The sequence below is a fragment of the Camelus bactrianus genome, chromosome 20 (assembly GCF_048773025.1).
Source record: "Camelus bactrianus isolate YW-2024 breed Bactrian camel chromosome 20, ASM4877302v1, whole genome shotgun sequence".
Lineage (NCBI taxonomy): Eukaryota > Metazoa > Chordata > Mammalia > Artiodactyla > Camelidae > Camelus > Camelus bactrianus.
In genome coordinates, this window is record NC_133558.1 from 25430982 (window position 1) to 25454686 (window position 23705).

Consider the following 23705-nt stretch of genomic DNA (forward strand, 5'->3'; position numbering starts at 1 on the left):
AATAATCTCCTAGATTCTCTCAGTAAATCCGGGTGTATTAATTCTCTGTACTGGGAAGATTTTCCTTCTACTTACCTTGAATACTACCCCTACTACCGTCAACTGTGGAGAGGAATGTTTACCTTTGTACAGCTACAAAAACCTACGTCTTTATTTTTTAAAGTTTTGGTGTTATTTTCCAAAAATGTTCGAATCTTCTTAAGTTGTAGTGTACTCTGAATGCAGTATTCATATAATGCTTTAACAATAGTCACGTATATGCCAAAGTCCCTAAAATATTTTTTAATGTTAAAAATCTTCAGAACTCCAGAAATGAAAATTTGAAAGGTAGAAATAATTTTATAGTGTGTGGAAATCTCTTCTTTGATTTGAGTTTCTCCTGTATAAAATTACTCCTTTTATTTATGTCTATTGTTAACTGTAATTGTTGTACTAAAGCCCATAGAGAGTTGAATGTTTGAATCAAGTGTGCCTTGATTTTAAGGATGGTCCAGTGAATCAGGAGGGAGACTGGTTTTTCACCTTTGTAAGCCTACTCAGCTGGGTTCTTAGCGGTGAAGGGGTGTGTTGCAAACACCAGGTGAATGAGAACAAATCTCGGCACAAACTCGTTGCAGCCACTTACTGTAGTGTTTGCACAGAACCTTAAAGTTTACCAAGTGTGTTTACATATGCCGTTTTATTTCTTGATCTTCACAAAATTCTGGGAGGTGGAGGACAGTGATTCTTTTCTCAGTTTTCCAGACTAGGAAACAGAAGCCCAGAATAGGGATAAGGGTCAAGTCAAAACATCCGCTAGAGGTTTAGTCTTCTTTCCGCCTCACCTCTAGGGAAACCATTCACAATTCCTGCCCTCTTGCTTGTGACTCGCTGGCTCTCTGGGATCCCACTGGCTTCAGTGTGGGAAAAGCGTCTGTGTTGACACGTTAGGGGAGTACACCAGAATGATAGCCGTGAAGCTCATTTCTGTCTTCTGCTTTCAGATACCGCCGAAGGGCACATGTGACTCCCAAGTCTTATCTCTCCTTTATAAATGGTTATAAAAACATTTATACCGAGAAGGTGAAATATATTAATGAACAAGCTGAACGTATGAATATTGGTAAGTGGAAATGAATCTCATCTTTCCAGGGCTTGTCTGATAGGGATCCCAGTATTTTCTGTGGTGGATATTGATGCGTTTGAAAATGAAATACTGATTTTGTTGTGAGTAATAGATGATTTTGAGGGATGCCCTTGTGGGTCTTTGGACTTGTCAACAAAGTCTGGGCAGAAGAAATCTAAACAGAGGTGGCCTCCTTTTTTCTCCAGAACCATTTCTTCCAGCTCTTTCAACTTTGGGTCCACCCTGTTCAGGGCACCGAGCAGACGGGGAGAAGCCAGCTCTTGGAAACTGACCACAATTTCAGTTTCTGGTTTCATTACAGTTTCCCTCAATCTGTGTAAACTTTGCCATGTTTAATGACTCTGATTTCTAACAAAGGGAAAGGCAAGACAGAAACAGAAACAAACAAATAAAAACAAAAAGATTTTACGGGAACAATGATTTTTCTCTGTCCAGTGTATGTAGTCTAAGTAGGAAAAGTGTAACTGGGAACGAATTTTATGTCCGGAAAGCATTTGGTCCAAGCAATCCAAAACCACCTTAGCCCTGTCTTTTCACTTCTGCACAAAACGTGGTCACAAAGCACAAAGGTCTGGGAAGTTACAGTGGTGATGGGAACGCTGTGAAGGGAACATTCTTCTGCTGTCTTTCTCACAGCTCCATGGCTCATCTGCTTGCAGCTTTTCCATACGATGCTCTAGGGTCAGTGGTGCCCTGAAGCTGCTTGTGCTGGCTCGTGAGAAATGATGGTTCAGCTTTCAGGAATTTTATGATCTGGTTGCTAAAAAACAGCCTTTATTAAAAATTAACAAATATAAACTTACAGTTAAATAAATGATGTTAAAATTGAAGGCAATGAATACCCAAAACGCATTACTTCTGAGTTGTTTTTTGCTTTATTTTGCCATTATTAATGTTCTGGAGATTATTTATCTCTATTCTACTTGTAGGTAGAAATATGTAGTGGTGTGTTACTGAGAATCTCTCAGAAGCTTGGAATCAGACATGGTGGGAGTATTTACACCATGGAAATTGGAAATCATACAGATGAGTGCCCCTACCCCAGATCCAGATGCTAAATATTTACCAATACACCTGCCTCTGTGTAGAACCCAGTTGGAATGTGAGAAATTCAGTTAGCCAGTTATTTAGCTTCAGAGCCCTGTAAGTCCTGTAGCCAACTGCATAAGTTTTAGCATTTATTTTCATTTTTATAGCAAAGGGAATCATACACACAAAAAAGCGTTAACATATCATCTGTCTTGTTTGCCATCTCAGCCACAGTATGATTCAAAGGCAAAAAAATGGTAGTTGCAAACCATTTGCAAAGCCAAGGAGAGCATAAGTTTGTCCAATAAGTTTCCTGACTAAATTAATCTTACTCAGTGTAGCAATGTGACTTTCCCTTAAATGTAGCTAGATGGTATTCTCCAACCAGAGCAATTTTCTTCATCCCTTGCTGAAACTCTCAGAAATATAGTTAGTATTGTTGCTCCTAAACTGTGTGTTTTTTAAAGCTTTTGTCCATAATTACTATTTTGTTTGTGTTATAGCACATATTATGATACCTTGTCAGTAGTAAATATTAAGTAAATATTTGTTGAGAGGATCGTCATATGCTTAGCTAAAGTGTGTGTGTGTGTGTTTGTAAAGGTCTTGATAAGCTGATGGAGGCAAGTGAATCTGTTGCAAAACTCTCTCAGGATCTTGCAGTAAAGGAGAAGGAATTGGCAGTGGCTTCCATAAAAGCAGATGAAGTGAGTCTGCATTTATTTTGTTACTAGTGTGAGGAGTACTTTTTCATATTAAAAAAAAAGCGTTCTTGAGGGGAGGGTATAGCTCAAGTGGTAAAGCGCATGCTTAGCATACACAAGGTCCTGGGTTCAATCTCCAGTACCTCCTCTGAAAATAAATAAACCTAATTACCTAACCCCACCGAAAAAAAAAAAAGCATTCTTTAAAAATGTTATTTAAAAAGTAAACAGAATGTAAACCTACAGACTATTTCTGGTAAGATAATGTTTACAAAGACCAAGAGATAGTTTTATTTAACTTATACCAAAACATACCTAAACTATTATGTCCTCTGCTTGGTCTAAGATTATTTTTTTCTTCTCTGGATCTATCTGTTTCTTTTGTTTTCTGTCATCTGTTTAGGAAAGTTCTGCTTGATTATAAGTTATATTTGGTCTTCTCTTTAAGGTCTGTGCATGCTCTAGCTTTCTAGGATAGCTCAACCAAGTCCTATCTGAAGTTTGTGTTGGGGAAGAAAAAGGATAAAAGGAAGAGTTGGTTGAGTTGGAAAAAAAAATAATAAGATACTCCTCCTAAGGTGACAGGGTTATCTGTGTGCTGCTTCTTTATCGATGACCCAGCAGTCTCAACCTGCTTTTAGCTTCCACTCACTGAGAGTCAGTTAAGAATAGACACTTAAGTCTTGACCGTTAGCCAGTTACTGAAACGAGAGTTAGCATAGGTGAGGCACTTAGCATAGACCTGACGTGTCGTGGGCACTCAACAAACATTAGCTATTATATTATTATTACACGAGACTTAGTATGGTTTCTCACCTTATTCTATTGCAGTTTACTTGAATTGATTTAATTTTCTAGAAATTACATAAAGTAGAAATATCATTTTTATGAAAGCTTAAAATTTATTTTTATACATTCCGTGCCTGAGAGAAAGCTTAGGAAATAGAAGACTGCAAAACTGCTTGAAGGAGATACTTTAGTACATTTAAAATATAGACAGCTTAGATGGGAAATACATTTGCTCTTAGTCTTCTTTTATATTATATTGAATAAACATTATCTAACTACGTGAATCTGTACATTTTCCTTGAAAGGTTTCTATTTACCCTCGTGTGTTTCCTCAATTTAACAGGTATTAGCAGAAGTCACAATAAGTGCTCAGGCTTCAGCCAAAGTAAAAAATGAAGTGCAGGAAGTCAAAGACAAAGCCCAAAAAATAGTGGATGAAATTGATAGTGAAAAAGTAAAAGCTGAGACCAAGCTGGAGGCGGCTAGACCTGCACTGGAAGAAGCAGAAGCCGCCCTAAACGTGAGCAGTGCGTTGCTGTCCCTCCCAACAAAAGTCCTAGCAGGCACCGCGCTTCACTGCATGAAGTTATCCGTGTGATTTCTGTCATCAGAAAACTGAATTGAATTCTTACAGTGATTTATAATCCCCGAGTTTTGAAACATTTGAAACAAATGTTTCTGCTGATTATGTATTTTCAAAGTTCTATTTTTTTTAAGGCTTCACTTCCCATAACATTTTTATTTCATAAATCAGTCTTCCATTAGCTGAGGAATAATGCTGTGGTTATTGGCTTAAACTGCAGCCTAAGGGATTCAGATTATATAGAGAGCCTTCTCAGTTCTTCCAGCATCTTAACTAGATTGTGTCATGCACCCTTTTAAAATCCCCTTGTGGTTCCCATTGCTCTTTGGGTTACAGTCTCAAGCAAGGCATCTGCAGCTGTGAGGCAGGAAGGGGCAGCTTCAGAGACCAGCAGATCTGCATTTACTCTCATGACCACTTCTTAGACGATAATCTGGAGGAAAATTTACTTAACTTCCTTGGGTCTCTATCAGGATTCAGTTCTTCGTTGATCCTTGAAGGACAAATGTAAGCATTAGAAGTAATGAACAGTTGGCTGTGTGCATAGGAAGTGCTCAGTAAATACTGGTGCTATTGCTATGATAGTCTAGCTCCTGTCTACCCCTTGAACTCTATCTCTTGTCTTGTCCCTACACAGAACATGACCCAGCCATGCAGGAACACCTACAGGCTTGGCAATAATCATGGTCTGTCCCCTTTAAATGAGTCTCTTCCTCTGCCAGGAGTGCTTTTCCTCACCTTCACTGGCTAATAAAAGTCATTCCCCAAGACCAGGCTCAGATCTCACGCCTTCCAGAAAGGTTTTGATTCTTCTGGACCTCTTGATTTCCTATACTCCTGTCATGGCAGATAATCCTAGTTTAGGGTAACTGTGTCTTCCCTCTCTTCCTTAGAAGATTCTGAGGACAGAGCTATTACTGTTTGTTTTTGTTTTATCTGGGAGAATGCCTGTATTTGCTAAACAGATGAGTAGATTTATTATCATCATTTAATAAAATTGTGACAATGACCAGGACACATTCTCTACCCTCACACCCTTTATGGCTCCTGTGATAACATACGAGACAGTGAGCCCTGAACCAAACAAGTCTTAGGTGTTTTCATTGATCACATGATGTCCCAGTCCTTCTTGACTTGAATGTCAGGTAATGTCTTGTTTCAAACCCAGCTCACTGATACTTTCAAAAATACTTTAATGAGTTATATGTTATAATAACTTCTCTTGTCTCCTTCAAATGCCTCTCCCTTCCACAGACAGGGCAGCCCTCAAAATGAAAACTGAAGGTGAGGTTTCTAATATTCAGGGCCTTGCTCCTCTTTTATTATCCGTATGTAATAAAGACTCTATGCTTTGAAGATGGAAGCTATCTAAATGTTACACATAAATGGTGGTTATTACTAACAGAGGAATGGGGTGGTGGGCAATTGAGGGCTACAAGGGGTAAAAAATGAAAACAAAGAGACAGAAATCCCAAAGTGACAATGAAAGAGCCATTATGCAGAAAACTTGGAATGCAAAGCCTTGAGGAGATAATATCAAGGATTTGGGAGAAAATATGTTTTAAAGTTTTCTACTTTAATTATTTAAAAGTATTAGCTTTCCATACAACTAGGAATAGTACTCAACAAAAAAATTTTTGATCCCTAACCCCAAATACAGACTATCAAGCCAAATGATATTGCCACAGTCAGGAAACTTGCAAAGCCCCCTCATCTTATTATGAGAATCATGGACTGTGTTCTGTTACTATTTCAAAAGAAAATTGACCCTGTCACTATGGATCCAGAAAAACCCTGCTGCAAGCCATCATGGGGAGAGTCATTAAAAGTAAGTAAAATCAATTTCTGTTAAGTCCTATGGGGTGTACCAGGTGTCCGCATCTCAGGATGCTTAATATAGACCAGACCAGCTGGCAGGCAATAATTGATCATTGTGCATTGAAGAGTTTATCTTAAACTGCATCTCCCAAAATGTAAGTAGGGAAAAAAATTTAAAGCCAGATGCCCTCTTTTTATAAAATCTGTCTTGAAATCAGTAGCTGTATTGGCACAGTCTTGATGTCAGCCCAACATCATAGGAGCTTGTGTGGTTGGTGGCATTTCGATGCACTCACTAGACAGGAAACTTACCTTGCTTTTCTTCTTTACTTTTCACCATGGAAACAGGAAGACAGCTTGCAATTTATAGCTTTAGGTTGACTACTGCCACAGTCTTGATTTGTATGTGTACAGCAAATCAATTGTTACTTCTTTGAAAAAAATTCAATTTAGAAGTACATGCTAACCCAAGAAGAAAGTGCATATTTTCTCCCGGAGCTTACAGGTTGTAATACTGTTTTTCAGTTGATGAGTGCAACAGGGTTCCTGTGGAGCCTCCAGCAGTTCCCCAAGGACACTATAAATGAAGAGACTGTTGAGTTACTACAGCCGTATTTTAATATGGATGATTACAATTTTGAAAGTGCCAAAAAAGTCTGTGGGAATGTGGCAGGTCTGCTGTCTTGGACACTTGCAATGGCAACATTTTATGGTATCAACAGAGAAGTGTTGCCTCTGAAGGTAAAAGTTTCCTTCCTTTTCCCAGTAAATCAATGTTTAATAAAATCAGTCATCATCAGTATTACTGCTGTTAAAAGACAAAGCATAATTTGGACTAATAAAGTTAAGTTTCTCCATTACTAAATTTTTCTTTTTTTTCTGTATGTTCTCTCAGTTTCTCATTCTTTTTACATCTGTTACATGTTTCTTGTCATTGCAGACAAGAAACCAAAACCAACTTGTTAACTGAAACAGGAAGTGAACTTATTGGGAATAATAATCAAACTATTATGAAAGGAAACTGGCCATATCTTTAGAGATTTGAGATTACATTTGGAGACTAAGTTTGATTACCGTATTCTGAACAAAATTTATAAAAATTAGGACCAACACCGAGAAATGTCTTCAACTTCAAAGACACAAAGAGAACCTTATAGAGGTTCTCTAAGAAACAAAATTTAAAAGGTTGTTTACAAAAGAAGAGAAATCAGGATGTCACAGACTTCCCACAGCCCAAAATACTAGAAATTAGTGGAAAAACACATGCAGAGTGCTGAGTAGGAAATTACTGGGGTCTAAGAATTCAACTGGCCAAGCTGCTCTTAACATATGAGGGAACAAAAAGACATTCTTAAGGATGCAATTTAAGTATTGAGGGATAAACACACACCCACACCCACACCATCTATACTGGGCTAGATTGTCTTTTATCTCTGAGGGAACAAAAATACATTCTCAGTCATGCAAAGGATTCATAAAGTATACCACCCAGACACATACTACCCCCATTCCATCCTCTCAGCACCTTAAAGCTAAAAAAGTTGAAAGAGGTTGCTCTGTGGAATGGAAAATGGTACACAGGCAAGCAGAAGCATACTGTTTTTCACAATAAGCCTCATAGAAATAGCTGCCTCTTTAAACTTTGCCTATAGGTAACTTTGAGTAAAACAGAAAATAAATTTAAAAGTTTTAGCAAAGAGAAATGGTGAGCAAATATAGCAAGTACACCCAAACAAAAAGATACCAAGAGAGAGATGTTACTATAAATGTAGAATTCAAGAAAAAAAGTACTTATAAGAGCAGTTATTTTTATTGATAAGAATCATGATCCACAGTGAGACTTCATTGTAATAATGCCTTATGCAATAAATAAAATAGCATCACATTACATAAGGTAAAGTCCATTAATATTTTAAGTGGAAATTAACAAAGATAATACTGTGATTTGAGATTGTGGCATACACCATTAACCTGCGACAGGTCTGGTAGGTAAAGAGCCAGCTGTCGAAGGGACTATGCTTGGCTTAATGCTCTGCTGTCCCCTCTCGAAGTCCTTAATACTTTTTAAACAAGGGTCCCTGCATTTCCTCTTTGCAATTTTATGTAGCCAGTCCTGAATAGGCATAAATTAATTATAGATTTTATACTATATTATTATTATTTTTTTAAATATATGTATTTTTATTGAAGTATAGTCAGTTTACAGTGTGTCAGTTTCTGGTGTACAGCATAATGCTTCAGTCCTACATGAACAGACATATATTTGTTTTCATATTCTTTGTCACCCAAGTTACTACAAGATACTGAATATAGTTCCCTGTGCTACACACACTATATTATTTTTAAGGTTGAATAACTACATTGAACTTTCTTCAGTATGAACAAAGACTATGAGATTATGTCTAGTGTCCAAGACACATGGACAAAAATTGATCATACTCAATTCTAAAAGAAGGCTTTGATTCAGTTCCCCAAAGCAAAAATTGCTGAGGCCTCATTCTCTGATTATAAGCAACAAAATTAGAATGTTTATATTAAAAAAAAAAAAAAGCCAGTCACTTCTATTTAGAAAATGATGGTAAAAAGCTAGTTACCAAAGCTTCTGTGATGTGGCCAGAAATGCTACTTTCCTAGCCCTTAAGTGAATCAAAGAAACTAAACACTCCAGTATGTATAAATACTCACCTGTAAGCTTAAACACACACACACACACACACGCAATTTGAGGAAAGTAGAATAAAGCTAATAAAGTAACAGAGAAAAGTAGTAGAATTAAAGAATTGGTGCTCTGCAAAAATATATGTATGTAAGAGATGTGTTCTTGGAAAATCTAATCAAGAAGAAAATACACAAAAACAAATGAATATCAAAAGGTAAATGCATATAATCACAGATGTGTAGATTTAAATAAATAAACAGCAGATATTACATAGTTATATGTAAATACATTAGAACATCTAAATGAAATAAAAACTTACTGAGAAAAAGAGCTAATTTCAAAAAACCAAATATCGAGAAAGAAAGTGAGAAAGTTACCAAGGAACTTCTACCCTAGAAGGCTCTAGGGCTCTATTTCTTTACTGATTAATTACTTTAAATTTATAAGAAACAGATAATTACCATGCCGTAGGACTTAGAAAAAGATGAAAAACTCTTGTTACAGTAATTTCACTTCAAAAATCTTTACCAAGGAAACCAAAATGTTTACATACCCAATAGGATTTATTATATAGCATTCTTTATAATACTTTAAAATTTGGGGTAGGGGAGAAATGTTTAAAAGTAGGGCAAAGGTTAAATAAATTATGATACATCCAAATTATGGGATATTGTGCAGCCATATAACTAATATTCATGAAAAAAGTATTTAAGGATGTGGGGGAAATGATTGTACTATTTTAAGTGAAAAAAATCAAAATGCTAGTTATCAACTTCTTGACACAATACTTACAGACTATCTCTGGGTAAAATCATGAGTAATTTTTTCACTCGTCCTCATATATTTTGGCATTTTTCATATGAACATTAACAGGTACAAGGAAGAAAATCAACTTTAATGAAATTTCTCTGCTTCCGCAGCTGAAGACACCAAAACAGATGACTTCCAAAGAGGGCAAAAATTATGTAGTAATTTATGTTATTAGTTACCAACTGAAATGAATGTTTCGTAGCACTAATACAGCTCTACACTAACCACATCTTCTTCCTTTGAAGGCTAACCTGGCCAAGCAAGAGGGCCGTTTATCAGTTGCTAACACTGAACTGGGGAAGGCTCAGGCACTGCTTGATGAGAAACAAGGAGAGCTGGATAAAGTGCAAGCAAAATTTGACGCAGCAATGAATGAGAAAATGGTGAGATTAAGTGCGCAACAATCACCAGTGCAACGTACTGAAATGTTGCACAAGCATGTGTTGTATTTAGAAATCAGGCAGATGTTTATGAAGAAAAAATATTTATCCAAATGCCCTTACTCACTGGCAGTGTCTACTTATTTTAGGTCTTCAACACCCCAAAATCTTTTTTCTGTTTTTAGTGATTGTTTTCTATAAGAGGAAGCTGTGATGTCATACGCAAAGAGTACTGACTTTGGAGTCAGAAAACTGGGTTTGAGATCCAGCTCAGGCACTGATGAATTGTGCCATTGCAGGCAATCGACCAGCGTTATCTGTCAAATGGACAGCCTCACACAACCTCATGGTGTAGGTTGTAAGCACTGGTGGTCGGGTAAACGTTTAACAATCGGCTTGTAGGGGGCAAGGGCTTGGGGGAGAAGAAAGCCTTGGTTTACAGTGTTGGCTGATCTCTGTGGTCTAGGTACCCCCGCCACCATCAATTTTAAGCTATCAATGTGACAACACAATGCAGATTTGGAAAAAGATACAGCACACTGTATATGCTATTTCCACCATGCAGATACGATGAACTTAAACATACTCAAGAGTATAGATTATGGAAAAATGTAGTAAATAATTACGAATTGATGAGTTTTTATTATTACCCTTCCTTTCAATATAATTTGTTTAATTATAAGTTTATATAATTTATTTTTTAGTAATGGTTGTGTTTAACACCAGCTCACAACTTGTCTCAAAATTTAACAGTTGACTCTTGTGAGCTGATATAAGCTGGCTGTATCAGACTATAGTCATGTAGGATATTTCTGGGGAAAAATCCTTAGTAAACTGCAAAGAACTCATAGTTATTACTAAATCCAAGACTTAAAATGGTGTATTTTACTGATTTGATTATGTTTTGAAAATCTTTAACAGAAACACTATGTAAATTATGTGATTTGGAGTCTCTCTTACAAAATGGCTCTCCTTGAAATTTTTCAAGGTAAAATAACTATTATGAATGAAATACATGATTTAATATGTAAAATTCTCATTGTATTTTCAGATTATACTAATTTTGCAAATTAAGAAATTCCTCCATGTATTTTTGCATGTGAACATAATGGATGTTTGATTAAGCAATTTAAAGAGCTCTCTGAGACATTCTCCCTTTATGAATGTAGGATCTGCTTAATGATGCTGATATGTGCCGGAAAAAGATGCAGGCAGCTTCCACCCTCATCGATGGGCTGAGTGGGGAAAAGGTCCGATGGACTCAGCAAAGCAAAGAGTTCAAAGTTCAGATTAATAGGTATACATTTTGGTCTTTGTTATAATTGCCATCCTTCTTAGTCATCACCCCAAAGGCCATCACTTTGTGACAAGAGAGAACATAAAGTCCTTTTCCCTGCAGTGCTTTTCTCCACTTCCTTATCTCCATCTCAGAACCACATACACTCAGTAGAACTGAGAGGGAAGAAAACTTTGTGAAACATTTTAAATCTCAGTTTAGGTTCAGAAATGTGGGGTTTTGGTGCGAGAGTACTTCTGACATTATTTGGATTTGCCAGAACCATCTAGATACTGGCTCCAGGTCTATACTCTTCACCTCAGGGATTTTGAAAGTGTGGATCAACAGTTTTAAATGGAAGGGTATCTTGTGCTGAGGTCTTCTGGTGTGTCTTCAGAAAACTTGAAGAGAGGGAATAAGAGGGGAGTAGGAGAATGGCAAAAAAAAAAAAAAAAAGAAGAAGAAAAAAAAAGAAGGAAGGCAAAGAAGAAGAAAAAGTAATTTAATCAATAGTGAATCTGAACAGGACCAGGGCATGGGATGGGATGGGAAAAGGATGCTTTCCTCTTCTGGAAGCCAAGCCTCAGGACCTGTAGGCTTCAGGAAGGAACCTTCTCTCTTGCTCCCTGACTTACCCAGAATGAGGCCACTCCTGTCCCCTTTTGCGCTTCTGGGTTCCTTTTTCCATGATCCTTCCATGTCTGCTGCCAAGGGTGGAGCAGGGAACAAAGAAAGATTTCACGTAGTAAGAAAACTGCCCCGTGGCCTTTCAAACTCCTGCTGGGAGAGCTTAAAAGTCACTTTGTGTTTTTTCTTAACAGACTTGTAGGTGATATTCTGCTGTGCACTGGATTCCTTTCCTACCTTGGTCCTTTTAATCAGATATTTAGGAACTATTTGCTTAAAGATCAGTGGGAGGTAGAGTTGAAAGCACGGAAGATTCCTTTCACTGAAAACCTGAATCTTATTTCAATGTTGGTGGATCCTCCAACGGTAAGTGTTACTCTCCTTATATTGTTTGAATTTCAGCCTCATTTTGTTTCTGACCTACTAGGAAATCAAGGTAATTTGACACCTGATTTTTTATTTTTTCATTTAATTGAAAGGATTGTTTTGAAAAAGCTAAAGCATTACAAGAATTTTTTTTCCTTTGTGATATAAAAGTTGCTTTGCATTTTAGGAAATCTTGCTTTCAAATTAATACCGGTTGCATCACTATAAATTAAAAGATCATTTATGAGTTACAGGCTTGTTAATACTGAACTCTTCTTAAAAGCCACCACTGTTTACACCAGTCCTATTAAGTCACTCTCTCTTACAAACATTCTAGGAAAATGTAGGCTTTAGCTCGGCCGAAAGTACTGGTATTGTTAACTTTCTTCCGGTCATTAACCATTTTTTTATAATGTTCAACAGCATAACACAATAGCACATTCTGTCATCACTGAGTTAATAGGTCACGCTGGCTGCTACACTAACCTTCCTTGCTGGGAATTTGATGCCACTGTCAATTTTCGGTATATCTTAACAGAGCTCCTGCGGTATTAGGTGCTTTCCAGGCAATTTGTATTCACGAGCTGCTTTTTGATATGTAAATATGGTCCCTAGTTGCAGTTTCTTTAGGGAAGCCATGCTACTAATTTCAAGTTATCTCTATTTAAAGTTAAAAAATAATCTTTTCCATTTAAACAATGTTCACCTGGTCCTTACAGGGACTAGCTGACGTACTGGAGATGCACTGGGAACAGGCGAGGCAAAGTGGACCAGGATATTCTTTATTGATTATGGCCTGTCAGGGAACTGGGATAATTTAATGAAGGTGGAGGCTGGTTGGTTCATTGGATCTTGGGTTTTATTGACCACTTGGAGCCAGGCTGGCAGTTCCCTCTTGATTTTGAAAGGAAATATTAAGAAACATGTCATCGATGAGTTCCTGCCAGTATAATATCTCCTCTCCCCTGATTTCTCTGCCTCCAGCTGTGCGGTCCCCCTTCCCCCATGTAAGCAGAACCAAAGAGCAGGAAGGGGAAGTTTCAGAGGCTTAACCCTTAGGGCTTACCTTCTCTGTCTTCTCAGTGTATTCATTATCTCTGCTACCTCTAGTCCATCTGGATCCCACCACCCATCCAGCCTCACCATATTTCAAGTCCCTGTGTTCTCCTAATGTTCAGCAACCATGCTTTAAAATCTTCAAATCAGGTTTAACATACAGTCAGTTTACAGTATTTCCTCATAAGTATGAAAACACAATGTAAAAGGTTTAACCTAGCCTTGGGTTTCTAGAGAAAGGATTTATTAGATGATAAATTTGTTTCTTTTAATTTAATATTACTTGGCTCACATTTACAAGTTTAGTTTCTTTTCCTAGGTATTTGTTACCTATCCTCAGTGGAAAAAAAATGTCCAAATTTTAGATTCTTTTATATCATGGCACTGTTAATTACTAACGAAAGCCTTCTTGTTTTCCTCTGAATGGCCACATCCATTTCCTGTCAGATTGGTGAGTGGGGGCTGCAGGGATTACCAGGAGATGACCTCTCAATTCAGAATGGCATCATTGTGACAAAGGCCACCAGATACCCACTCCTCATAGATCCACAAACTCAAGGCAAAACTTGGATTAAATCAAAGGAAAAAGAAAATGACTTGCAGGTATGTGCCATTTGGTGCATGGGAAAGTAATCTTGAAATTATGAAGTTTTCCCAAAGTTTCAATTGAATCTGTCAGTCATAAAGTTGTCATCTCTATGATAGTTGTTTGCTAATTTATACCCTTGAGTTTTGAAACACTGATTTGAGGCCAAGGCTCTAATTATTTTCTCTCTTTTGTGCTCTCTCTTGATCTCACTCTCCTTCTCTCTGTCCTTTTCCCTGGTTCTGTTGCATTTGCCATTGTTGGATGTGGCTTTTATTCTGGGCCTTGGGTTTGGGCTTATAGTAAAACAACAAAAATAGGACTTGATTCCTCGGTTTAAGGCTGTCTGTGCCAGCCTAGCTTGGCACTTGGTAGTACTACTGCGTAGCATACTAGAGTCCAGTGTTGGACTTGGAGTCTACCCAGGTGTTCATCTTAAGGTGGAGATGGACGAGGACAGGGTTCCAAAATCCCTGGCCCCTTTAGGGATCTTGTTACATTGATATTTCAGTTCAGCTACCAATATGGACTGGACCGTTCATTGTTTCCTAGACACTGTTCCCAGTTCTATGTCTTCTGGATCCATATTTTGCTTGTACTATGTCTACTAACCAGAGTGTCCTCTCCACCCTAGTGCTCACTTTACTTACATCTGCAATAAAAATCTTAAACATTCTCCAAAGTCCACATCCAGTGTGACTTTCATCAAGGCTTATCTGAGTCCCCAGCTTAATATAGCCTGTCCTGACTCCTTACACAACTTGTACTTCCATTGTGGACTTAAGAGTCTGTGTTAAATTATTGTTCTTTGCATGTTTGTCTTTTATCTTGACTGTACCATAAAGGTCTTGTTAGCCAGGTTTGTGGTTTTACAACATCTTTGTATTTTCTGCACGTTTCTTTAAATAGGGTAGTCATTCTGATATTTATTGAATTGACTTAATCAAAGTGTGTCATCATTATAGGGGGGAAAAAACAAACCCAGAAAAATCAGGTGGTCACCTTGATAAATGCAAAAAAAGCACTTGGTTTTTTCATGTTCATGATAAAATGTCCGGCAAACTAAGATTAGGAGAGATCTTCCTTAATTAGATAAAGAGTATTTACAAAAAGCCAACACCATACTTAATAGTGAAATGTTGAAAGATTTCCTTCTGAGATCAGGGCTTTGCAGGCAGGTGGACACTGCCTAGCACTCAGGAGCACCCCAGGATACTCCTACCTCGTTACTACTCCGGTCTGTGTTAACTTAGACATCCCAGAGAAATCCTGGAAAGGATCAGAGAGTGTAAGTGGAGGGGAAGAGTTAAGGGAAATGGAGTTAGTGGGAGTGCGGCTTCCGAGGACCTGCACACACACAAGTGCGTGAGTGGTGAGTATGGAGCACTCCTGCTCCTGGACTTAGCTTCCCGGATCTGGCTCAGCTGTAACTTGTCCTCATTCCTCATTCCTCTGGCCTTCCCTGGCCAATTATGCTTGTTCTTATTTTTCCTGATCACAGCTTTGTCTCTCCATTTTCACGTTAAACTCATTGACAGCCTTCGGTCAGCATCCTTCCTGATGCAACCCAGTCCCAAGAACCTTCCTGAGGAAGTAACAGAAATGAGCCAGAGACACGTCCTTGTTTTAAAATACATCAACTGCTGGGATGCAAGCAAACTGAATTGTAGCCTTTTTCCTCAGAAAACTGTTTTTCTGAATAGGCAGATAAGCACATGCACAAACACACATAAATGAAAACAGAATGAAACAAAAGTATTATTTCTTTGCCTGGGAAGGAAGACCAAATGAAAAGCGAAACACTTCATAAATGAAAAGCAAAACATGATTTTTATGTCTAGGGCTGCATTCCACCTTGGCAGCTTTGCCAAGGCCATCTCTAGGACCTACAGCCGTGACTTCTGGAAGGAGAATGTATTTGTATTCACTAAACTCCCCTATAAAGAGTTCACTGACCACCTTGTAAAGTGCATCCAGCTCCAGCGTACCTGTGCAGGTGATACGGGCTCTTGTGGTGGCTACCACGTAGCATCTCCACACGAGAAAAGTCAAGTGAAGTAAACCTGAAGTTCTGACTCCTCAAGGTATTATTTCAAGTTTACAGAAGATACCGAAGATGGTTAAAGGTAATCTTTAATACACTGACAATTTAAAAGTTAGTACCTCTTTACTTGATGTACTTGTCAGTGTTCTCAGAGAAACAGAACAGAAAGGATATCTAGATGTAGATAAGGACGTAGATGATGCATAGAGATTTGTTGTGAGGGACTGGCTCATGGGATTATGGAGGCTGAGAAGTCCCAGGAGCTGCCATCTACAAGCTGGAGACCCAGGAAAGGCAGTGGTGTAGTTCCAGTCCAAACCCTGAAGGCCTGAGAACCATGGGAGCCAATGGTGGAAGTCCCAGTCCAAGTCTGAAGTCGCAGGAGTTAGGAGCTGATGTCCAAGGGCAGGAGAAGATGCATGTCTCAGCCTAAGCAGAAAGCAAATTTGCCCTTCCTCCACCTTTTTTGTTCTGTTCAGGCCCTCGATGGATTGGATGATGCCCACTCACTTGGGTGAGGGCCATCTTCTTTACTCAGTCTACAGATTCACGTGCTAATCTCTTCTAGAAACACCTTCACAGACACACCTTGAAATAATGTTTGCCAGCTATCTGGACACCCCTTAGCCCAGTCAAGTTGACACATAAAATTAACCATCACACTTGGGAAGGGCATGATAAAAGCAGAGTTTGCTTCTTGGGGAATAGAGCAGGACAATTACATTTAGTCTCTTGGGTCCTTGTTTCATCTTGTTTAAATAAGCTAGTTAGAGCTCTTTGTTTAGATTCATTTACCTTATCAACTCATAGTAAGGTCTTTCACAGCACACCATTTATGTAAATAAAGCGACCCACCCTGGGGGAAAAATTCCTTCGTGTGCAGGATTTTTTGTTTCAGTTATTTCCTTTTAAACCAAAACAGGACAAAGACAGACTTATTTAATTTTTCAATTCCACATCTTTTTTCATTGCAAGCGAGAGATAGTATTTTTCAATTTCACTCTCCTGATCGCCCGCTGTCCCAGTAGGTCTTCCTTGCCTTTGAAGATCAGCACTCACAGTAGCACAAAGGCAGCATTTGAATTCAGAGACTAGAGGATAAGCAGGTAGAGTGGAGGACTGGACCTTTGGGAATCCTCAGACTTGGGCAGGGGAGGGGTCACTGGAGAAGTAAGAGTTTCAAAACCAATTGGCTGATGCAAAGATCAGCTGGCCCAATGTGTCTATTTTAACTAATCACAAACATTGATCTAAAAATGGGAGACGCCCAGCAGGCATTCAGAATTCTAAATTTTTTTGAAAATGTGAGAATACAAAAGTGAATGTATAGTCTTTTAGGTTGATTTTGTGCAAAGTTTCGCATTCTTATGTTATGCCACTGTTAGAGACAGAATACATGGGTGTACCCTTGGTTTGACTCAGTGTATCACTTCTGAAACTCCTACACTTATTTTTAAAATCACTTATTCATCTCATAGGTGTCCTGAGAAGATAAATGAATATCACAAATAAGTTAAGTTACTTTCCTTTCTCTGAGTGATTGTAGTTATGGAAGTTTAAAAGGATTAATTAATCCTTGATTGCTTCTCTTCCATGTGAAGGAGCAGAGCTCTGACATCCACTTAAGGAATATCACTTGATTCTCCTCGTTTGATCGGAGGGACCCACGTTACACGCTCAAGGCTCTACAAAGTCATGACCCATCAAGTTTTGAAAATTAATTTTTGTTCATTACTTCCATTTTTATAAGTAAGGCTTCCTGTACAGCCCTTACAGTTCTTAGTCACTTGTCCAATGTATCTCCTGGTTTCCACTTAGGAATGTTACATTCTTTGTAACATTTATATAGCAATGAACTCTTTATTTTTAGGTGACATCTCTGAACCATAAATACTTCCGCACACACTTGGAGGACAGTCTTTCCTTGGGCCGACCCCTTCTCATTGAGGACATTCGCGAAGAGCTGGATCCAGCCCTAGATAATGTGTTAGAAAAGAATTTCATTAAATCAGGCACCACTTTCAAGGTGAGCTTCGAAAAAAGAAAGGAAGAAAAAAAAAAAAAGGGAAGGGAAGGAAAAAAAGAAAAGAACAATGGTGACATCTACTTATCTTTCTGAGCACAGCAGCCAAGACAGTTTCTTTCAGGTGATAGTATTTGACATGCTGGAAAAAATTATTTCCAAACTCATATTCAGTGCTTCCTTTTTTAAAAAAATTGTGTATAAGAAATACAGAGGGAGAACAATACCTTGGTAACCATAGCCATTTAGCTGAAACTAAATAACATATTAAGGAAAGGCATGGTTGGTTACAATAATAATATATTAGTGTTACACATAAATTATGTATATTTTAGCAGGTCTGAGAAAGTTGGTTTTCAAGCTATATATACATCTATACAATAAAACCTGCATTTCCTCACTGGAGAAATGGCATTTTAGTACAGTCTACGGACATCGATTTTATTTCTCTCTTTATTAGCTTTCAATCCAAACTCATGGACTTTGCTGGGAGCAGTGGAGTATCGTTCCCAATCATTAGTGATAACATGAATTGTTTTCAATATAAGTGTTTCTTTTTTAATTGCTTTCATTCTTTTAGCTTCTTTGGTTTTATTTCTTGATGAGTGACAGCACTTCTGATTGAGATTTTTTTGCCTTGGACAACGAAATTTCAAGAATATCAGTGAATAAGTAAAGAATGCCAAATTGCTCATTAAACAAAGATATATTTATTTAGAAAAATTTTCTTCATAATGTGAATTCTTTTGCATACCATATTTAATATGCCAAGCATGGTTGTAGTATCTTCGCTCCTAAAGATCTTTTAAAAGACCCCGGATTCTTATTTTCCATGTGAGGGCCATGGTGCCTGAGAATTAGTGCCTTAGTTACGTGGTTGTCAATCACATACAGAATTAAAATTAATTAAAAATCTATATCATTTAAAAATGTTATAATTTCCACCTGAGTTTTAGATGGCAAACCGGGTTGTTTTTAATATACTGCAAATTGTAGTGTTTAAGATAAGTGCTGTCTTTCTGGAAAAAAAAAAAATTGGCATCTTTTTCTCTGTAAATATCATGAACCCCTTCTGTTGTGAAATGTGCTTCAGCTATGTCTGTAAAATGCAAAAAAAAAAAAAAAAAAAAGAACACTTCTTATAAACACAACAAATTTCCATAGTAGGAAACAATTTCCTCAGGTGGGGAAAAACAGATTTTTAGATGCATCTGAGTTTTCCTTTATTCAACATATGTTTTGGGTAAATTTTTTCATTTAATTTGCTTGGTGTTATGGCTAAAAATATTTTCAGGCAGGACACAAATCTAAATTATTCTACAGGAATAGGTTTATTATTTAAGATAAGTGATTATAATTTTACAACTTGATTTTTGCAATTCATTTAATTTTTACAGCACTGACCTTTGGTAAATTCTCTACTAAAATGAACCCAAATTCCTTGTCTTGTCCTTTATGCTGCTTTTAATTTAATATTTGAATTGATATAGGTGAAAGTCGGTGATAAGGAATGTGATATCATGGATACATTTAAACTTTATATAACAACAAAGTTACCAAACCCTGCCTTTACCCCTGAGATCAATGCTAAAACATCAGTCATTGATTTTACTGTTACCATGAAAGGACTTGAGAATCAGTTACTAAGGAGGGTAATTCTAACAGAGAAACAGGTAATAATTTCTCAAGGTAAAGAACTTCTACTTATAATAAATTATAATAAACGTTTAAAATGTATTGGGAAATTGTTGAGTATATGGAAAAGAAAAAATTAAGCAAATCACATTTACCTTTGTTAGCATAGCTATTTGTTTTGTAGTCTTAATTCCTATTAAGAAATCATGTAACTCACCTCTTCTTCAACCCCAAAAGCACACATGTACACACACACCACTCTTTCTACTTCTGACTTTAAAGCTTTGGGTACATTGACTTTCATATCTATAGCCCTATGAATGCATAGTCTTGGGTACACCCGAAAATTTCAATAAAACAATGAACCTAGAGAAAAAGAAATCGCTCTGAATGAGTGTTATTACCATTGTAGTAGTTTCAACTACTACGCTACAATAGTAATTGATAATACTTGATTGGAATTGATAGTACTGCAACTTGATAATCTCATGATATAGGGAACCATACTTTTAATTAAACAAATTTGCACTGAAGCAGGGAAATTAAGAATAATTGAGGATTCTAATAAAGCAAAGAACAACTTAAGGCTGGAAGATTTTAAGAGACTGATAGAAGGTTAAGTTTTAAGATAAAGCTCAGAAAACATTGAATGTTACATATAAAATGTTTATATACTTGCATTGTATAAAATACATTTCCATAGAAACTGAGAAAGTTTATAATTGCTTAGATACCACTGATTTTAGTATTAATGGCTCAAGGAAAAGGCAAGGTTAGAAATACAGAGACCAGAGAGGCATAAAATGGGAGGTTGCGGAAAAGAATAGTAGAAGACTTGACAAGGAAAGGAGGAAAGGAAGAGATATGGACACATGGCTACAAATACAGAGGAAAGACATTCAAAAAGGGAAAGAGAAATGATACTGACACCAAAGAAATAGAGGACTCAGTAAAATGAGAAGTAAAATCCTACCTGGTTAAGAGATGGCTAACTTGGGGCAGGCCCTTGAAAGGCGGCCAGGCCAGTCTGGTGGAGTGAAGAGGCCCAGGCCCTGCTTCCACTCTCATTAACTATTTGATAATAGTTTCTAACAAACTCCTACGGCTTCTACAATCTGGGCATCATCTCACTTCCACAGTCAGGCAGAGAGCATGGGCCCCCTCCATAACCTCTTAGGGCCACATGGTGTCAACTGTTGAAGATTAGTCCTTCCTTCATGGTCTACCTGCTGCTGTAGGTCTGTTCGAGAGGATGCCTCACTGGTCCAGATCCCCCGTACAGGCTACACTAACTTCTGGAAGGCAGGCCACAGCACTGTCTAAGGTAGACTACCCTCCATGTCCCCAGAGCCCCCCACACCCACTCTCCTAGGCCTCAGCTTCCTCCTCGAGAGATGCACTACAATGCTCACACCAACCTTGCTAGAAAAAAACAAATGACACACTTAATCTGCAGGAGGACTGATTTAATTCTGCAAAGTGTTATTTGAAGAATCTAGGGGAAGGGTACATGAAAGTCCATTGTACCAGTCTTGTGAGTTTTCTGATAGTTTGGAACTTTTTGAAAGTATAATTTTGAAAATACATCATTATGTAGAAAAATACATACCTTCCATACATCCAATATAGCCCATCTGGTAGAAGGAGATGCAAAGCAATGGAAAATGGGTTTGTATTGGCAACCTGCTGTGTCACACTGGGTATGTGGTGTCCCTCTAGTCAGGTCCCAACCCAGGGCCTCCACTTGGCTTCAGTAGCTTCTCGGTTTCTTGCCATTAATGCCTCTTTGTTTCTACTACTTCTGACTGCAAGTTAGCATTTATCTGCACTAAGGCAGTGTGTGGGAACAAGGCCAAGAGAATGGGATACTCTAATTTAAATAAGTTTAGAGCTGAGAAGAGAGCTAAGCAAAATTATTTTAGCAGTTATCTCAATGGAAACTTAATGCTAGTGGGCATAACTTTTAAAACAAAAGAGAAACAAAAATACAGATAGACAGATTTAACTAACAATGATAATTTCTTGTCATTTGAAAGGCACTTTGGTTTAAACTTTTAAAAAGGAATAACAAACACTGGTAAGTTGGATATACCATAATAACTGGTAATTACAGTTCTGGTGTTATTTGTTTTTTAATAACAGGAGTTAGAGTCTGAGAGGGTTAAACTTTTGGAAGATGTGACTTTTAATAAGCGGAAGATGAAAGAACTTGAAGATAACCTCCTCTACAAATTAAGTGCCACAAAAGGTATTGTGTTATTAAGAAGTAATCACATGATGGATTCTGAATAAGGATTTCTTGTACCCTCTTTTCAATGCCCTCATGATTACAGATGTTAAGAAACAGTTGAGTTATCAATGCAGAAACAAGCGAGGCAATTTCCATCTAGACATTAAAGAGAATCTGATTTTTGAATTAGCAACTGGAGTCTGAGCATTTGATAATAGCACAGTTTTCTTGATATAATTGCTCTCTCCTGAGAAAAATAAGGGCTCCCAATAGAGCTTGGTAACTCATAATAGGCTAATTTGCCTAGCCCGAAGAAAACTAATGTGCTCAATCTATTTTTTTGTTTTTTTAGATTGACTTTGTCATTTGGTGTTGAAATGCAATTGCCACATCAGTTATGATGTGTGTCATCCTGTCAGAGACACTTGAGCAGCCAAGGCCCAGTCACTCTGGACTTGTCTTAGACCTCCCACCTAGAAGTCAGAGATAGGCTCTCCTCTGGACAGTCAGGTCATCATATGACCTCCTGATTTCCTGATTTGGGGATGTATGGCTCTATAGTAGGCAAATTATAGCAACCTAAATTCTACCATTCATTAGAAATCTAATAATGAATTTTTCCCAACAGCACTTTAACCCTTGGATATAAAAAAAAAAAATCTTAAGTGTTACTCTCACAATACTCTCTAGCACTTTAAGGTGACCTCAGGGAAAAGCCCTTTTATCTGCCTTAATTGCACTGCTTGTGCTGGTGAAGTTTGCCTCTTGATCCGTGACATCTCCCAACCATGTGGATGTCTCTGGGCATGCTAAATATTACTAAAGAGGACTGACAGAGGGCTCCTCCTATGATCCAGCCAAGAGTGTTCTGGATCCACAACCCTCTCCTGTGAGGTTAATCACATCTTCCATAGGGACCTAGCATGCCGGACAGAGTAACTCAGCACCTTGCGTAGCACTCACCTGCCCTCCAGACTTCTAGGGTAGGCTGGAGCACTCACTGCTCCCTGCAGACATGGTGACTGTTAGCTCAGCACGTCCAAAGCGTCTTTCTGTATATTAAAATTGAGTTTATTGGCACAGACATGCCATTCTATTAAAAACAATAATGAAGGGTAAAACTCAAAAAAAAAAAAATCAGGATTTTTCTTCCTGGGCAAACACTAATGCAATCTCCCAATATACTCGTTAGAGACACAGAAGGACCAGAGTTCTCAGTGGCAAGGACGGCTGTACTAAGGCAGGAGTAAAGAATGTACGACTTCCCTGCAAGCTGGGCTGTAAGACAGGCGGGAAGGAAGAGCTCGTGACCCCGTGAGGGGAGCCACCAAGATGATAACGGAGGCAGGCAAGAGCCTCCACACAGAACAAACAGCGGAAGACGGAAGTGTTCCTCAGACGTCTGAAGACCAGTCTTGAGGGCTGCCTTGAGAACTGCCTTTCTCAGACTCTCAGGCAGAGTAGGGAGTAACCCCTGGGCAGGAATGTTTAGAAGGGTTCAGGTCTCGGATGGTCGTTGGACAAGGAGCCTTTTGGTGTCTCACGTTTCTGCCCTTCCACCCTGTGGGCTTTTAAGAAGTCCAGCTGGAAATTCACGGGGTGATGGCAGAAGTGATGCATCTCACTTTGCGTCTTTCCCATCTTGTGTTCTGGAGTTCTCCTGTTTGGTTCTTAGGTTCCTTGGTCGATGACGAATCTCTCATCGGCGTCCTGCGCACCACCAAGCAGACAGCCGCGGAAGTCAGTGAAAAGCTACACGTGGCCGCGGAAACGGAGATCAAGATTAACATGGCTCAGGAGGAGTTCCGGCCCGCCGGCACCCGCGGCAGCATCCTCTACTTCCTCATCACAGAGATGAGCATGGTCAACATCATGTACCAGACCTCACTGGCCCAGTTCTTGAAGTTGTTTGACCAGTCCATGGCCAGGTGGGGCCTCGCTGTCTCCCCCCTGCCCCCAGGGTT

At 38.3% G+C, this 23705-nt stretch overlaps 1 protein-coding gene across 16 annotated transcripts in view; it reads left to right on the forward strand.

The window, feature by feature from the left end:
- The window catches only part of DNAH8 (dynein axonemal heavy chain 8), a 219464-nt gene that overhangs the window by 137844 nt on the left and 57915 nt on the right, over positions 1–23705 (forward strand). For 14 of the 16 annotated variants that reach the window (XR_012501126.1, XM_074348632.1, XM_074348630.1 and 11 more), the window contains 13 exons: positions 984–1102; positions 2759–2862; positions 3992–4168; positions 5892–6059; positions 6575–6790; positions 9764–9901; positions 11068–11195; positions 11996–12167; positions 13671–13826; positions 17724–17879; positions 19367–19549; positions 21654–21759; positions 23417–23669. Coding sequence is in view for 15 of the 16 variants with exons in the window: in XM_074348632.1 (XP_074204733.1) it covers positions 984–1102; positions 2759–2862; positions 3992–4168; positions 5892–6059; positions 6575–6790; positions 9764–9901; positions 11068–11195; positions 11996–12167; positions 13671–13826; positions 17724–17879; positions 19367–19549; positions 21654–21759; positions 23417–23669 (2076 nt within the window). In the remaining variant the exon portion in view is untranslated. The remainder of the gene's footprint in view (positions 1–983; positions 1103–2758; positions 2863–3991; positions 4169–5891; positions 6060–6574; positions 6791–9763; positions 9902–11067; positions 11196–11995; positions 12168–13670; positions 13827–17723; positions 17880–19366; positions 19550–21653; positions 21760–23416; positions 23670–23705) is intronic. The other 2 variants (XM_074348633.1, XM_074348636.1) reach the window with 2 other exon arrangements.